Raw genomic sequence first — 18,071 nt, forward strand, 5'->3', positions numbered from 1 at the left:
GTGCCCAACTCCCCTTAGTCTGCTTTAGCTGTTAATTCTGCTACTAAAGCAATCCAAGTGCTAGACCTGTTTTAACTCTTTCCTTATTCATAACTAGAATGAGTAAGAGACCTGGCTTCTTCCCTAGTTCCTAAATCCATGGTCTTTTTAGTCACAAGTGTCGTTTTTCCATTCCAAATCTCTTATCCACGCTTGTTATTAGAAAATCTTTTTTTGATGGGGAGTGGTGGATGACTACTGAAAAGAAGGTCTATCTGTAATATAAAGAGGCCATTTTTAAACTAGGAGAGAGAGCGAGAGAGACAGAAAGAGAGAGAGAGAGAGAGAGAGAAAGACCTTAGATCACTACAGAAAAACAATTGATTAAACACTGGAAATTTAATACTCTAAAGTAATTACATGTAATAATCTAAATATAGTAATAACAATGATTTGCATGCATTGGGAATATTGATAACTCTCTCCCTTTGGTTAGATCCTCAGACATTTAGTATCAACTAGGAACAAACTCAAATGTTTGTAGGGCTCTCTATATCTATATCTTGGAAGACAGAATAAGTCCATCAAAAAAACCACATTTTCAGTGACAAAATGGAAAAAGTTGCCAGATGGGCCCAGAGATCTGTCATCACAGAATGTGTTATACAAGATTTAAAACGACAAGATACAGGAATGAATAAATTACTCTTTAAGGATATTCTAGAATGATAGAAAATAAGAATGAGACTAGCCCTGGCCAGCATGAACTGGGCAAAAAAGTGGAGTCACTGAAGGGGAAATATATTGTTTTAATTGTCTTACCCAAATTTCATATGCTTACCAGGCTTAGTACAATGCCCTTCATACAGCAAATATTTTATAAATATTTGCTAAATGGAATTGAAACATACTTTCAAGCAGGGTGATTTGAGGGTCTCTGAACAGGTCCCCTTGACCAAAAATATCTCACTAATCACCTGTCACAGTGTCTGAAATTCTACCATTGGGATTCACTTCCTTTGAGTCTTGAAGAACTACTGGTCTATAAGTCCCCTATTAAAATTCAAATATTCCTGTTATTAGTTAATAGTTAACTGAGGGAAGACTTGAAGGAAAAGAGGAAAAGAGGATAGGCATCTGATGGGGAGGAAAAATATGGATGGGGAGAGTAGTGGGGAACCAACAAAGAAAGTTAAACTTACTATTAAGGTTGACCCAGAGTAGCAGGTAGGTACTAATAATGAACCCAAACTAAGTTTAAAACCCAAAGTAAGTTTAAGAAAAATCTCCTTGGAACATCTCTCCTCTGTCACCATTTTCTAAAAGACTAACACTATAGCTTTTTTGTTCTTTTACCATTAACTGTGCTTGCTTTATTTTATTTTCATTTGCTTTCACTAATTTCTTTTAGTCTCAGGTTACTTGAGTGCAGACTATATTGACACAACTGTAATGGGTTCAAAGTTCTCATGTTTCAAAAAGATCAAGGATTCTAGAGAAAATTATTCTGGCAAAACCTTCTGTACCCTAGTACCATTGAGCTCCATCTAGGTCAACAATGCCATCAAAAGCTTTTTTTGAATACCTTGAGTATCTAGGAATTCATATGGACACAAAGTCATCATATTATGAAAAATTGAAATATACAGTTATGCTAAAGGAGCCCACAGTAAGAAGGCCCATTATTTGATATTAAAACCAAAATAAAATGCAAACTAGCTTCAGGATTGGAGAAACAAGTCATTCTTAAACTGACACCCACATTATTGCTTTCCTTTCTACCCTTACCCCCAACTAAATTGCAACTAAAATTGAATAAGCTCACAGTTTCAAGAACACAGCTTTTGTGGGTAATCATAAAAACAGATTCAAGACCAGGGATGAGAAATAAGCACCACAATAACAGATAGCATCTATTATATATCATATACTGAGCTTAGCACTTCACAAATATCATTTCATCTGATCTTCATAACAATGCTTAGAAGTTATTATTGCTTCCACTTTACAGCTGAGAAAATTGAGGTAAGCAGCAGGGTAGTGATTCACCCAGAGTCATACAGCTACATAGTTTCTTTCTTTTAAAAAAAAATCTAAATAAGTTATTGATGACTTTTGTTTTTCTATAACAGTCATTTCTGGATGACCCTCTGTCCTTCCTATGATTGAACCCTCCATGATGACCAAAAAAATGAAGTCACAGCTAATAAATAAGTTTCTGATACTACATCTGATCTTCCTCCTTCCAGGCTCAGTGCTCCAACCATTATACCCCCAAGCTTCTAGAGAATGAATAATTCTATGGTTTGTTCAATTTTTACCTACTCAGATTGCTCACAAAAGATATACTATTTACCCCATGTGGATTGTGGATCCCAGGAAGGAGGGAATGCAGTAGTCAGCAGCTGCCAGCGTGTATGGGGGTTGTGCAGCTGAGTCATCCCAGTAAATATCCTTCTTCATCTTGGGTAGTGTCATGTACATTTCATCCACAGCCAAGAGGGAGACCTAAGACCAGCATCATGTTATTAGAACAGATCAGATCATAGGATGATAGGATCATAGATTTTGAGCTGGAAGGGACCTTAGAGGTCACCCAGTCCAATCCTCCTTATTTTATAGAGGAAGAAGCAGTTGGAGAGAGGTCAAGTTACTTGCCCAAGGTCACCCAACTGGCAGAGCCAGGATTTGACCCTACTTCTTCCTGACCCCATCCCCACACTCTTTCCATGTAGGAAGTTCCCACAGACTGGTCTGGGATTTAGGAACAGAACAGCATAAACCCAATGGTGCGTCTATGACCGTACTCTGTTGGTCCCGAGACTGTCGCAGTTTCTAGCTGTGAATCTGCCTCGAAAGTTTCAGGTGACCTTGGGGAAGTTGCTTACCTTCTTAGTGCTGCATTTTGTGCTAAGAGCAGACTAGTCTTGAACCTAGGCTGAAGGACTGTGTTGCACTAGTGAGACAATGTGGTCCTCTCTATGATGTTTGGATCCTTTAAGGGAAGGCTCATACAAATACAAAGCGGTAGTAACTGGAGCGTTGAATGACCTTTACTCAACTGGCCAAGTACCTGTGGGGGAAGAGGAAGCTGGTGTAGGGTCTTCCCAGGAGGAAGACTTCCCTATGCCAGGTCGGTGAATGCTGCAGCATTTCCTTCCAGGCTGCCTTCCTTTGAGGGATGAAGGGAAGGAACTAACTACCTGGCCCAGATTCCCAGTGATCAGATGTCTTTAACATCTGGTCACCTCTGTGAACTTGGGGTCTTATACCATCTTGAGATGGGCAAACATTTACATGATTGTTGACTTGTCTGGTGGCATTGGAGAAAGAGATTGAAGAATGAATTAGTAACAAGGCCTCAGCTTCTCCACTGGAAGGGAGGGGAGGGTTCTGAAGGGTTGGTCAAACTTACAAAGAACGTTGGTGGGGCTAAGTATCCCTGCAACCCAGATTCAGTCCTATGGGAGAAGAGCAAGTACACAGAGAAGGGAAATGAGCCTTGTCAGGTCATACAGGACATGAAGAGTCAGTTTCCTGAGCTTATTTACCACATTCACAGGCACAACCATAGAGCCTTTATTAACATTTTGGCATATTATCAGCAATTTATGCAACTCTAAATGTTTGTAAATTAGATGGGAGAGAAAATCCACTGACCTGCAAATTTCTATCTATACACCAATTAGTTTCGAAATCGTCATCATCTTCACCAAATGGGTTGATAAGTTGCTCTGCCACCTGTAGTTAAGAACAAAGCCCAAATCAGGCCTTGGCTTGAGGTAAGGCCTACTCCTTGACACTCTGGGGACCCAACATCCCCGAAAAGCAAAGTCTGGGAAAGTAGTTGTTTGTTTCTGCTGTGCTGGGTAGTAATGATCAACTCATCACATTTTAAAAATTAATTTTAATTTTAATTTGAATATTCAGAAGTATCAAATATAACAGGCATCTCTATGTACGTAGCTGACATTTATAAAGCACCTTAAGGTTTGCAGAGGGCTTTAGAACTATTTTGTCATTTTAATCTCACAATCACCCTGTTATTATCCTCAGTTTATAGATGAAGCATCTGAGGCAGATAGGGGTTAAGTGACTTGCCCAAGGTCACACAGCTAGTAAGTTTCTGAGTTTGGATTTGAACTCAGGTATTCTTGTACTCTATCCACTGACCCTCCTAGTTACACACACACACACACACACACACACACACACACACACACACATAGTAAAACAGAAAAAGTACATAAAACTGTAGGAATCTGTTACTTATGAATTGCTTTTCTTTTTAAGTATTTGATAACAGCAACTAATTTCAAAGCTGTCCTGCTAGTCCAGCCTTGTTTCTAACCTTTCTCCTGTTCCATTTTTACTCCTGTGTTTGCATGGAACATAAGCAGATTGGTATTTCGAATGTTCAGTTATTTTATTGGAGGAAAATCTATGCTGGTTTAGGAGTAAGAGCTAGTTTTCTTGTATATTAATCTCATTCATGCTATATGGTGCAGCCATACCGGCCAACTTATTGGCCCCACATGCAATGTTCCATCTCCACATCCATACCTTTGCCCTAGGTTGCCCCCATGACCGAAATGCTTTTTCTCTTCATCTCTACATCTTTAAGACTCTCTCTTCCTTCAGGACCCAGCTTACATTGCACTTACTTTAGGAGGTTTCTTCCTTTCTCCCCAGGCACTGATAACTTCCATTCTAAGGTTACCTCTCATCTACTTTTTGTAAATACCCATTTCTGTACATATTTCTCCTTCATTAGAATACAAGCTCCACAGATATATAATATATACATACATGTGTTTGTGTGTGTGTGTGTGTGTGTGTGTGTGTGTGTATAATATATATATAATGTTTTGGAAGTAATAAGCGTTGAGAGACTTGCTCAGGGTCACATAGCTAGTAAGCATCCTTATGTTCTAATAAGTCAGGGAATTCAAAAAAAATTTTTTTCTTTATGTTCCCCATGATTAGCACAGTGACAAGCTCATAGTAGGTACACAATAAATGCTTCTTGGTTGATGGATTGGATGGATCATGATATTTATTAATAAGAAAGATCATAGAATTTTGTGCTAGAAGGGCATTGGAGATCAGCTAGTCCAACTTTTTTGTTTTATAAATGAAGATGTGAACAGTTAAATAAAAATAAAACTTTTAAATTATAGTTCCTGGACAACTGTAATAAAAGACTTCAAAAGTTATAATTTTGCCTACTTAATGGCAAAAAATGAATATTATAATCATTGCTATATAAGGTATAGATTCATACACATACATATACATATGTATAACACATACATATGTGTGTATATATGCATATGTGTGTCCATATGTACAGACAGATAGTTGCTATAGGAGTCAGAAGAGAAAGAGAGAGACTGAGCAACTCAGGTTAGGGTGATCAGGGAAAGAGGGAGAATTGGGGCTGGCTTTGAAAGGTACGTATAATTTAGAAAACTTTGGCATTTATCAATGCATTAAGCTCACTAGACATTTTAAATTAGGGATAGGGAAAGCTAAATAGGTAGATAAGAGCTGGTTTCTTATGACATGTTGTTCAGTCCTGTCTGACCTTTTGTGACCCTATGGACCCCACTGTAATTGGGGTTTTCTTGTCAAAGATACTTGCCATTTCCTTCTCCAGTGAATTAAGGCAAATACAGGTTAAGATACTTGCCCAGGGGCACATAGCTAGTAAATATCTGAGGTCAGATTTGAACTCAGGTCTTCCTAACTCCAGGCATGGCCACCGAGCCACCTGTTTCCTTCTTTTATGTCTTATGACATAAATACCTTTAAACTGACCGAATGTAAAATGCTTCTATACCAAAGCTTCCCTAAGAAACCTCTTCTTGAGGAAAATTTCATGCCAAATAACCCTCTCCTCATGGCTGCCTCCTAGACAGGTAGCTGGCATAGGATAAAGCAAGTCTGAGCTTCCAAAATCCAGTTTTTATGAAGGAGATATACAAGTCAGTATGGAAGGATTTCTAATTTTTCAGCATCTGTAACTCTTATTGTAGGAATATACATAGCCAGATCACAACCCCTCTGTGAAAAATAAATGAGTCTTACAAGGTTGCCTCAGACAGGTGGAGGTTAAATGACTTGCCTAAGTTCACATAGCCAGCAAGTGTCAAAGGTGGTATTTGAACTTGATTTCTGGCTCAACCCTCTATCTCATGCTTCCTTACCCTCCCTCTAGGATTATCTCTACAATGAATTACAGATAACTTAACTATGACATCATCTCAGGTTCTTCTACCCCAGGCCACCCTTTTCGATGCTCATATAGGGGAAATAATCCAGTAGGAGAATCAGGCTAGTGATATTTCCACAAACATATGAGGTCAAAACAAACATACTCTATGCCAGTAATTGGGTTGAGCTCTGCCATTGTGGGAATTGTCCAGAAATGTTTTTAATTCCCCAAAATACAAAATCAATATTGATCCTGGCATTTCTCATATCCATTCTGATTTATCTTATTTTGTGTCATAGCATTTTTATTGTTTGAAAGCATGTCAGGTTTAATGTTGTAGGACAGCCTCTGCCCATACTATATGTGCAAAGATGTTTGCTGGGTTCTACAGCAATTACTTTTCACAGAAACAAGGTGACAATCTATAAATGATTGGCATTCAACTATTAATGCTTAATTCTTCACTGCTTGTGGAATAGAGGAGATATTCCCAGTTCAAAGCTCATGTTTTTTACTCTGCAGTCCTTAGGCACTGGGGCACAAAGAATCAATTTAAGAATGTGCTTTAATGATATTATTGTAGACCTAATGAGGGCCCGTTCAGCCTAGTAAATTAAAAAAAATTAGCCATCAAAGAAGTGCCCATCTTCATTTAAATGCTTATTGTTTATAAGCGACCTTGGGCTATTCTTATACTGTACTGAACATCAGCTGCCAATTTGCTCCCCAGTAGCAAAGTCTTAATGTCTCTGAACTAGCTGTTCATGGGATTTAGAGTTGGAAGGGATTCTAGAGATCCTCAGTTTACAGATGAGGCAACCGAAGCCTAAAGAGATTAAGTGATTTGCTCGAGGTCATTCAGATGAGTAGCAAGCGGCAGAGGGGGATTAAATCTACTTCCTCCAACTCCAACCCAGAGTCCTTTGCAGTATACCACACTGCTTGACATAGGAACTGTTTCATTTTTGTCTTTAGATCTCCAGTTTCTGGCACCTAATAATCACTTAATGAATATTTGTTGATTACTCTTCATTCCCCAATTGATAAATGGTCAAAGGATGTGAACAGGATGAATTTTGATAAAGAAAACAAATTTCTAGTGAGATGAAAAAATGCTCTAAATCATATTGCTTAGAGAAATGCAAATTAAAACAATTTTTAACTATCACCTTACAGCAATCAGATTGGCTAAGATGATAAAAGGGGAAAATGACAAATATTTGAGGGGATGTGGAAAAATTGGGATGATAATATATTGTTGGTGGGACTGTGAATTGATCCAACCATTTTGGAGAGGAATTGCAGCTAAGCTCAAGGAGGTATAGAACTGCATGTACCCCTTGACTCAGCAATACCATTATTAGGTCCGTTTCCCAAGGTTATCAGGGAAAAAGAAAAAGAACCTCTATGTTCTACAATGTTTATAGCAGCTCTCTGTGTGGTGTCAAAGAACCAGAAATTGAAGGGATGCCCACCAATTGAGGAATGGCTAAGCAAGTTGTGGTATGTGATTGTGATGGAATACTACTGTGCTGTAAGAAATGATGAACAAGTTGATTTTAGTAAAACATGAAAAAACTTGCATGAAATAACAAAGACTGAAATGAGCAGAAGCATGAGAATGTTATATACAGTAACAGCAATATTGTTTGAAGAATACTGTGAATGACTAAGTTATTCTGTATTATAAATACTCAAATCAACTAGAAAAGACCTATGAAGGAAGATGCTATCCACCTCCAGAGAAAGAACTGATAAATACAAGTATGTGTAGTATGGTTTTACATACATAATACATACATACATATATCTGTGTCAAATGGTGGCCTTCTCAAGTGTGGGGAGGGGAGGGAGGGAAGGAGACAGTTCAGAACTTAAGATATAAATTAAAAAAACAAATTTTAAAAAGAGAATGAGTTTCTAAGGACCCAGTGAAGGCAGTTTTGCACATGGCATAGATATAATCTTAGGTTCTAAGTGAAATGAAATGAAGCCAATGGGAGAATTACAAAGCAATTCTCAGTGGCCAGGGCTTAAATTGTAGACTACCTTGAGCCATCCCGCATAGAAGAAGAATTGTAAGAGAGTAAAGATTGGAATGTAGAGGTCTAAGTCGTGTCCTGCATAACCTCTGGTGGGATCCAAAAACTGACGTCCAATCAAGCATGCAAAGAAGAAGGTATAGACAGCAAGAGTGACAACCTACAATAAAGAGAAATCTCAGTGAGAGAGGGAGAGAGAGAGAGAGAGAGAGAGAGAGAGAGAGAGAGAGAGAGAGAGAGAGAGAACAAGTCAGAATGGCAATATGGTAGTCCAAATAAAGTTTGAAAGTAATTCTCTACCTGGGTGTAGACGAGAGGAATCCCAACCCAGTCATAGCCGAACAAAAGGCTGCACCAAGATCGATACCGATTCATCTCCTAATTCAGAAACATACAGCTTTTGTGACTTGTCAAAATGACAGTGGGAGGGGTGGAAGTAGGGGTGGTAAGAATGAATGAGGGATAAGTATAAACCAGGATTAAGAATGTAGACATAGCATTTACAAGCAAAAACTGGAATGTTTATTAGATAGGTTTTCCTATAGCGTATATAAGGGACTTCTAAAAATAGCTAACAAAAGGAATTCAAAAAATGCTTTGTCAGGCAATGCCATTGAAATAAATATGTCACCTCCCTAGCTGATGGATTTGAAGGGTACACCATTCATCTGAATATATAATTTTCAAGAAAAAAATAAAGGCTCATGATTGTGTAGTTATATCTCATCATCATCATCATCACTGATGAATGCATAGAGCTTTAAAGTCTGCAAAATATGTCACATGTGTTATCCTGTTTGAACCTCAAAACAGCCTTATGAAGCAAGCATTAATTGTAGGTATTTTACAGATGAGGAAACTGAGGTTCAGAGAGGTGAGTGCTTGGTCACCAAAGTAAGTGTTGGAGTTAGGATATGAATCTAGATCTCATTGGATTCCAAGTTCAATACTCTTTCTACCATCAGTGTGGCAATATGGCTCAGTAAAAAAAACAATGAACTTGGAATCAGCAACTTGAATTTGAACTCTGGCTCTGATTCTAGTAATGTGTCTATGAGCAAATCTCTTGAACTTGAGACTGTTTCTTCATCTATAAAATAGGGAGAATGATGGTTGAATTAACCACTTCATAGGCATGTTGTAATGAAAGTAAGAAGTAAATGTGAAAAAAAAATTATTTTAAAAATAAAAAAAAGGGATTCAGAGGATCAGCTTTAAATTCTCTTTTGCTTACTTATTACTTGTATGATCATGACTAACCTCTGTGGACTTCAGTTTCTTTGTCTACAAAATAATGGCTTTGCATTACATTATCTCTTAGGTCACTATCAACTTTATATCTAGGATCTTATGAGTCTATCATCCTATGATTTCAGATGTTGGTCAGATGTCATGATGCAAAGGTTTTTTTTTGTTTGTTTGTTTTTTTTACTGGACCTGTGATTTCCAATGGGAAACTCCCTCTACAAATGCAGACTGACACTGGCTCTGTAACTTACAGTCTTAGAGAACGGCCATGGGCATGCTAATGACTTGCCCAAGGACACATAATCGCTATGTGTCAAGCATGGAACATAAAACCAGGTTTTCCTGACTCCGAGGCCAGCTCTTAACTGCTATACCATTCTGCTCTTCTCTGGATGGAAAGATAAGGGTTAAAAATTCAAATAAAATCATTCTAAACATTTCAGTAGGGAGTTTAGAAGACTGTAACTGGTTGTTAACTTTTTGAAAGGATTAACTACTTTTCCTCCAACAGAAAGAACCTGCTACAGACAAGTAATATCCTCTCATTTCATACTAGAATGGTAATTTGATTTCAGCATGGGCTCAGGGCTCCTGATCTGGTCCACTGCAGTCCCTGGTGAACTGGTTTGATCTTGGATATTTTGAGGACCCCCAGTAAAGTGAGATGTTTTAAAGTATTCTGGAGCAAATTCTAAGTTTTAAAATTGTCCTGGAACTAATCAGTGTGGCTTGGGACCACGGGTGGCTTGGAGTTAGACACGTTTAGCCTCATCTAGGTCTAGACTCTTCAGGTGACATTATATGGGGCTTTCATTTCCTTGTCATGGAGCAAAATTACCAACCAATGTGATGGAGATGACTATTCTTTCTTCTTGTACCACGACTGCTAGCTTTTGTCCTCAGACTGTGAAGTACTTACAGTCATTAATGATTGTAGATCGACACTGTCTCTGATTCTTCCTTCTTTCCGGGCTTTCGATGCCAGATTTCCAAACCAGATGAATGGAACCCAGTACTTCAGATGTGGAGATTTAAGATTATCGAACAATTTTCTTTCATCTGCTGTCATAAAGCCTGGATAGAAAAGAAAGGTAGTTGAAGTATCCTATTTCCTATTTAATTCAATAAGCTTTTTTTTTTTGACAACCTCTTATGTGTTAGTATATTGACAACAACAATAAAAAAGCATAAGATAAAGTCCCTGACCCTTGAGGAGCTTATACTCTCCCTAGAGAGGTGGGATTTTTGCATTGGTATGAATTGAACTGGCCACTATGAATTGGCCACTAAAGTTCCTTCCCCTAGAAATTCTATGATTCAGTGATTTGGTGCTCATAATTAATAGCACAGAACCTGGTGTCCCTGGTTTACAGGGGTAGCTGTTGACTAATTCTATCTCTTGCTTGAGTGTAGCAGATGGGTACACTTTGCTTTGTAACAGTAAACTCATATGCTTTTAAGATCAGGTAGTTGATACAATTTTGCCTATGAGTTGGAGGCAATGTAGTGTAGTGGATAGAGAGCCAGAGAGGAAAACTTGTATTTGAATAGGACTCATGACCCTGGGCAAGTCCCTTAGCCTCTCAGTGCTCTGGGAAACTCTCTAAGTTTTGAGTTACATACAAGGGACCAACATGCATTGTTAGAGGGCATTTCCTCACCTGGGAATTTCCTATACCAATGAATCCATTCCCGTTTTTTCCATTAGATGTGCAATATTTCCTCAGTACTTTTAAGGATCTCTTCTTTTGTTGGTGTGGGCACACCCTCTGCTAACATAGATTACATTCCTTCTATGACTCCGTCAACAATATCCATGAGTTTTTGTACGTGAAGAGTTCCTCATCCTGTGGTCAATCTAGTGACGAATCCTTCTGAGTTTAGATAGGCTGATGTACAACAGATGTACAACAGTCCATACCCAAAGCCCATTCAGTTCGGTAGTACTGTGGTTATTCGGTCATTTTCAGTTGTGTTTGACTCTTTGTGACCCTATTTGGGGTTTTCTTGGCAGAGATACTGGAGTAGTTTGCCATTTCCTTCTACAGCTCATTTTACAGATGAGGAAATTGAGGCAAACAGGGTTAAGCAACCAGCCCAGGGTCACATAGCTAGTAAGTGTTTGAGGCCAGATTTGAACTCAGGTTTTCCTGGATCCAGTCCTGGCACTCTATCCACTGCACCATCTAGTTGCACCTTGGTGGTAATACCAGAGTGTATACTCCATTAGTATGGGCTTTGAGAACCAGGGTCAACTCCATATTGGTTATGAGCTATCAGAGCAGGTCTTTAGCGGGTAGGCATATACAACGAAACTTCCAAAAATGACCATTCACTTAACTACAGGATGGCACAAAAGTCTGAGTGCTATTAAAATTTTAAACAGTATAAAGACTTTTGGACTACCCTATATAAATTTTTTCAGTTATCTTAGAATAACTTCTTATATCATTTGTTTTTCACAAGTATGGGTCAGATAGACCTGGCAGATTATTTATTAAACTCTCAAGTAGTCAGTCAATGAACAAATATGTATTAAGTACCTATTAGGTGCCAGGCATTGTGCTAACCACAAACATAGTGCCTGCCCTCAAAGAGGTTGCATACTAATAGAGAAGACAACTATGCACATACAAGATATATACTGGATAAATTGGAGGTGATCTCAGACAGAAGGCACTAGTGTTGAGGAAGACCAGGAAAGGCATCTTGCAGAAGGCAGGATTTGAGCTGGACTTTGAAGGAAGCTAGGATCAACTGGACTTATATGAGTTTGTGCTACTTCTCCTAGTAAAATATAAGCTCTTTAAAGCAGATTATTTTCTTTTTTTGTTTCATTTTGTGTTTCTTTTTCTTTCTTATGGTTTCTTCCATTTGTTCTAATTCTTTTATACAACATGACTAATGTGAAAATATGTTTAATAGAAATATATATGTAGAGCCTATATCAGACTGCATGATATCTTGGGGAGAGCAGAGAGGAGGGAGGGTGAGAAAAATCTAAACCTTATGGAAGTGAATGTTGAAAACTAAAAATAAATAAGTTAACTTTAAAACAGAATATAAGCTCTTTGGGGGCAGAGGGTATATGATTTTTTTTTTCTTTGTAGCCTCACTGCCTAGAACAATGCTTGGTAAATATCAGGTGTGTTTGTTGATAAATGATGCTTGGTGAATTGGCTAACTGATATATTCCTAGTCTGTGCCCAACTCCTGATGGATCCATGTGAGCAAACTCCTAAAATAGAACCATGTGAAGCCAGTCAAGCATCAGCCCTTTGAAGCATCTCACTGGGTGAATTCATTTCTGTATGTCCTTTCCTTCAGACATGGTACAATCTTGCCCTAAGTCAGGCAATTATTCCATTCCACACTGAAGCATTCCATCTATTCCTGGAGTCATTGTATGAGGCTTTCGGGGTAACTAACTCAGCTTTGGAAAGACATGTCCAGATAGGAACAGCTGGTATTGTTCTCCCTTTACCATGGTACCCTTGAGCATCTAGCTCAGGGGTACAGAAAGCACCTAGTGATTTCCCTGGAGGCCTCCTTGCAAGAGTGACTTGGCTGGGAAGTAAATTTTCTGAGAAGTTCTTCAATATCTTGGGATGGGGAAGATAACAAATTTAAATAATCTTAATATTCCAGGAAGGCCCCCCTCACCCTAAATTAAATTAGCTTCCCATCATATCCTAAAATTTAGGATATTTACCTTCATAACCACTTAACAACACTGTCTTTCTTAGGGTTATGTTATTGGCTGGCTATTATTTGACTACCGATGTCAATGGAAACAAAACCACTTCCCAGGGGCTTCAGTAGCTAAGCTCTATAAGATGACTATTGCCAAAGGGCACATAGCTTGGGGTTAAATTTAAGGTTCTCTAACAGGATGTGGATATGCTGCAGGCACATGGTTATTTACCGGTTGTCTCCTCCCCCCATTAGAATGGGAGCTCTTGAGAGCAGGCACCATTTTTCTGCCTTTCTTCCCGTCTCCACAGATTAGTAAACACATAATAAATGCTTGTTAAATGATTAACTGATGACTTTTTCCTTTCTAAATATATTACCTTCTAAAACACTTCTATAGTTATCCCTTCCACATCATGGGGTTTAGTGGTGTGGCGCCTCTGTGATCTGGAAAACCCCAGTAAAATATTTTGGCCCTCACTTCATACCAGAGAAGGAGTCGGAATTTTTTTCTTTTTCTTTTATGGAGTGTTTACAGTACCTTACTGTAAAATCTGGGTTAATATTTGGTCATAAACTCTAATGTTTGCTGGTCTTTGCATGTCATCTGTGGCTTCCACAAAATTCCCAAAAAATTCCAATTTAATTTCTTATGCAGACCCTTGATATACTGAAACCTTGATGGGGAAAGTCACAATATGCAAGGGATAACTGTACCATATACTCTGTCTGGAGTAGTAACTAGGGTTATTTTACCAGGGAGCAAAACCAATCAATTTTGGGGGTTGGTGGGGCATAGGGGAGAGGATGGTGGTAGAGGTAGAGACCTGTTGGGGTGTAGGGGGAAGGGACAGGCCCCAGAAGAGGCAACTAGGTGATAAGACCATAGGTATGCATAAAGTATTCTCAGTGCATATCTGTGGACAGCCTGAGAATACAAGCCTGGGACTAGGCAAAGATTCAGCTATTGTACTATCCATAGAAAGCTTACAGAAGATTAGCGTCTAATCTGTAAAGGAGAGGGGATGTACTCCTTCCCCTAATAACTGCCCCCACCCCATATCATTGCCCTGAGGCAGATCCAAAGTCTTCTTACCTAAAATTTGATTCTGTCCTATCCCTCTTTACATGCCCCAGACATTTAAGAACACCTCACTAGGGGAAAGACCGAAGATTAAATAATCTTAATATTCCTAAATTAAATTAGCTTCCCATTATATCCTAAAATTTAGAATATTTACTTTCATAACCACTTAACAACAACAAAGAGAGTAAAACTAATCACTCAAATTTGCTGAAAATTTCAAAAGATGGATAGTACAAGAAAACTCTTGAGGTAGAGACGTTTCACTCATCTGGCCAGATTTTGCAAGCTGCACTGTGAGTTTTTAGAGTAATATCTATGCTTTTCTCTTGCTAAGTAACTTGGAGAAGCATCTTCTCCATCTGAGAAGTACGAGTCTAAATAAAAATTCATAGTTCAACCAGTAATAATCATGGAAACCTCGGACGAGGGCTATCACTTTAAGAAGTAAGTGTCTGATAGTGAGGAATGAGAACTTGGCTGGAAGGTCAGAATGGCTGGAATGCTTTGAGGGTAAGTCTGAACCACTTGGCCAAAGAGTTTATACTGTAGTGTTTGCAGGCAAACAACTTTGTGCTAAGAAACCCCAACCAGAGGCAGCCCGATGCCAGGACTCAGGACTCAGCTCTGTTCTTAACTACCTCGATGACTTTGGACAAATCACTTAATGTTCTTGGACCCCAGTCTCCTCGGCATGATTATGGATCGCATAGATCTGAGGATATTTAACAGGCTAGATGATAGAGACTACTTGAAACAGATCTTTATAGCTTGATGGCTATGACATTGTGCTGACACGAGAATGATTGTTGTGATTGGCTAGTGATAAATGCAAATTCATGCTTGGATTCAAAAAATCATTCACCAAATCCAAGACGAGAGAAGCATGGCCATATAGCAGTTTGTCTGGAAAGGATTGAGGAGTTTTAATAAGAATATTGATATGATCTTAATATGAACCAATGGTGTATTATGCCAGCCAAAAATAAAAAAGGAAAAAGCAATATCATCTTGGACTACATTAAGATCACAGATTTAGGGTAGCAGTGTACTATAGACTCCATCTATTTCAACCTCCTGACTATGTGGAAGAGGAAACTAAAATCTAGAAAAAAAGAAATTAGTGCCTAAGGTCACACAGGTAGTAAGGGGTATAACCAAGATTCAAGTCCAGGTTCTCTGATTCCAAATCCACTACCCTTTCCATTATCCTGCACTGCTTCCCAAGAGAGGCATAACTTCCAGGACTGATAGCTAGGTGGCACAGTGGATAAAGTGCTGGGTCTGGAGTCAGGAAGACTCATCTTCCTGAATTCAAATCTGGCCTCAGACATTTAGTAGCTGTGTGACCCTGGGCAAGTCACTTAACTCTGTTGCCTCAGTTTCCTCATCTGTAAAATGAGCTGGACAAGGAAATAGCAAAAAACTTCAGTGTCTTTGCCAAGAAAACCCCAAATGGGGTCATGAAGAGTTGAATATAACTGAAACAATTGATCCATAACAATAGAGGGATAGACTAAAGGTAGACAAAAGGAAATGTAATTAACTTTCAGGTTAGTAGAGTATCATTTCATGGGAATAATAATAGTGACCACCTCCCAAGGTTCTTGTCAGAGGCAAATGCAATGATGTTTATAAACAACTCTATATCCTAGGACCCAAATTTAGAGAATTTTGATTATTTCACTTCCTCTTTCAAGTGAGCAACCTTTAATTCAATTTAAAATAGAATTATAAGCATATGTGTAAACATATACATATAGATGTATAAACATATACACATGTACCTGCACATTCACACACACTGGATATTAAGCTAAAAAGTTTTACCTGCAACATGAGCCCACAACGTAGTTTTACCAAGACATCTAGGTCTTTATGTTATTACAAATACGATGTACTCTTATGTTCTTGTATCCCAGACTAATATGATTTTACATCATAATTTAGAGGTTGGGGGACTGTAAATGGCCAATGACTTCTCTCACTTAGAATCCTGTCTGCCTTTGACCAATTGCTTCAGAGTAAAACATTATCCTTCTCTTCGCCCCTCATGCCATATTTTCTTGCCACACTTGACCTCTCCAGGTAACAGTACACCCTGAGACGAGGGATGGTGCTGTTGGGGTAGGGCAAACAGATTCTTTGGGATTCTAGTCATAGTCTAGCTTATATGTTGGACCTTTTCTTATTGGTAAAAATTTTGCAGATGGGATAGAGGCTGACATTAGGGTCTCCTGTCCCCCCATCCTGAAGCCTTGTGAAACCCTTGCATCTCTTTTCTTATATTACTTTTCAGTTCTCTCTGCTCACTATGGTGTCAGCAGCTGTATGCCACATCTGAGAATCAATCATGATATTTTATCCCATCCCTGGTCTTCCTGTTCTACCCAGAGCCCTTGGCAAAGAACTAGGACAGTCTGGAGAGTCCATGAGGCATGTGCCAAGCTGGGAGAGCTTTGTGAAGCCTCATATCTCATCTCCCTAGATGACTCAGATATCCTTCAGGGTAGGTAAGGTAAGTGGTCCCACTATGTGTAGTAAATTCAGGGAAGTGAAGAACCCTTCCTATGCCACCATAAAAACAACAAATATAACAAGGCATTATCCTAAGAAGTCATCTCCTCTCCCACCTTTTCCCCTCATGATGCTCAAAATTTCTTCAATATCATATAAAACCTTTCATTCCACAATAAGAGATGTCTCAGAATGTGTCACAGAACATCACTGAAGCAGGTAAGATATTAACTGAAATGCATATTAAAGGGGCAAATGACATTGATTATCAAGAAGGGGGCAAAGAGAACATTAAGGGCCTTGTAAGTGGAAGGGTTGGTGGGAAAGAGTTAGAAAGAGGGGTGGTATTAGATAAAACTTCATCTACTTGATAATTCTGTCTGTCTGTCTATCTCTCTTGAGAGGTACTATTATTATCATCCCAATTTTACACATGAAAAAACTGAGGCAGAAAGAGATTTAAGTGACCTAGTCAGGGTCACATAGCTAGTCAGAGGCCAGATTTAAACTTGGGTTTACCTATCCAGATTCCAAGTCCTACGTGTTACCCACTATGCTACCTAACTGCCTCATAGGATTTCCCTATGCCAATGAAATCACAGGTCTATTTACTACTAAAAAATAGCAAATAATCTAGTAAATTATTACAAGACTGATTGTCAGTTTTCCAAGTTTTATTTTTCCATCCATTATATACCCATGATTTTTTCCCAGAAAGTACAAGATTTGGTAGAGAACATCCCTTCCCATGATTCGAATCAGTCATTTACATTCCATCTGACTGTCCACACACCATAATTTTACATCTATTCTCACAATATTTTAATCTAGCTCAGGTTGTACTCGCTTGTTGTTTAACCTAGGGCACTGAGAGCTTCAGACACTTCCCCTGAGTTGCCAAGCCAGTATGGGTTAGAGCTAGAAGTTGAACTCAAGTCTTCCTGACTTTGAGGCCAACTCTCTATTCACTATTCCACGAAGTCATTAACAACACTGTTTAGCAACATAGGGCCAAGAGCAAATTCCTGAATCCCTGGACAGCCAAGTTGACTCATTACTAACTGCTTCTTTGGTTCTGATCACTCAACCAGTTCCCAAACCACCTAAATGTATGATCGTTGAGTTCACTGCTCTCTAAGAAGAAGCAGATTACTGAGCCCCCAACGATAGCATCTCAGCAAAAGCATTGAAATATGTTTGAAATAATGGCCTAACCTGCCTATCTGCTTAAGAAAATGAAAAATTAAAATGAATTGTATTTTTTCAAAAAAACACTCTCTTTATAAAAGAA

General features: G+C 38.7%; 1 protein-coding gene across 1 annotated transcript in view; it reads right to left on the reverse strand.

Moving 5' to 3' along the window:
• Window positions 1-18,071, reverse strand: part of BEST3 (bestrophin 3) — a 46,510-nt gene that overhangs the window by 22,227 nt on the left and 6,212 nt on the right. The window contains exons 4-8 of the mRNA XM_072655359.1: window positions 10,406-10,560; window positions 8,539-8,616; window positions 8,246-8,398; window positions 3,640-3,720; window positions 2,336-2,487 (exon numbers count right to left, since the gene is read on the reverse strand). Coding sequence (XP_072511460.1) covers window positions 2,336-2,487; window positions 3,640-3,720; window positions 8,246-8,398; window positions 8,539-8,616; window positions 10,406-10,560 — 619 coding nt within the window. The remainder of the gene's footprint in view (window positions 1-2,335; window positions 2,488-3,639; window positions 3,721-8,245; window positions 8,399-8,538; window positions 8,617-10,405; window positions 10,561-18,071) is intronic.

This window comes from Notamacropus eugenii, chromosome 3 (assembly GCF_028372415.1).
Source record: "Notamacropus eugenii isolate mMacEug1 chromosome 3, mMacEug1.pri_v2, whole genome shotgun sequence".
Taxonomy (NCBI): Eukaryota; Metazoa; Chordata; class Mammalia; order Diprotodontia; family Macropodidae; genus Notamacropus; species Notamacropus eugenii.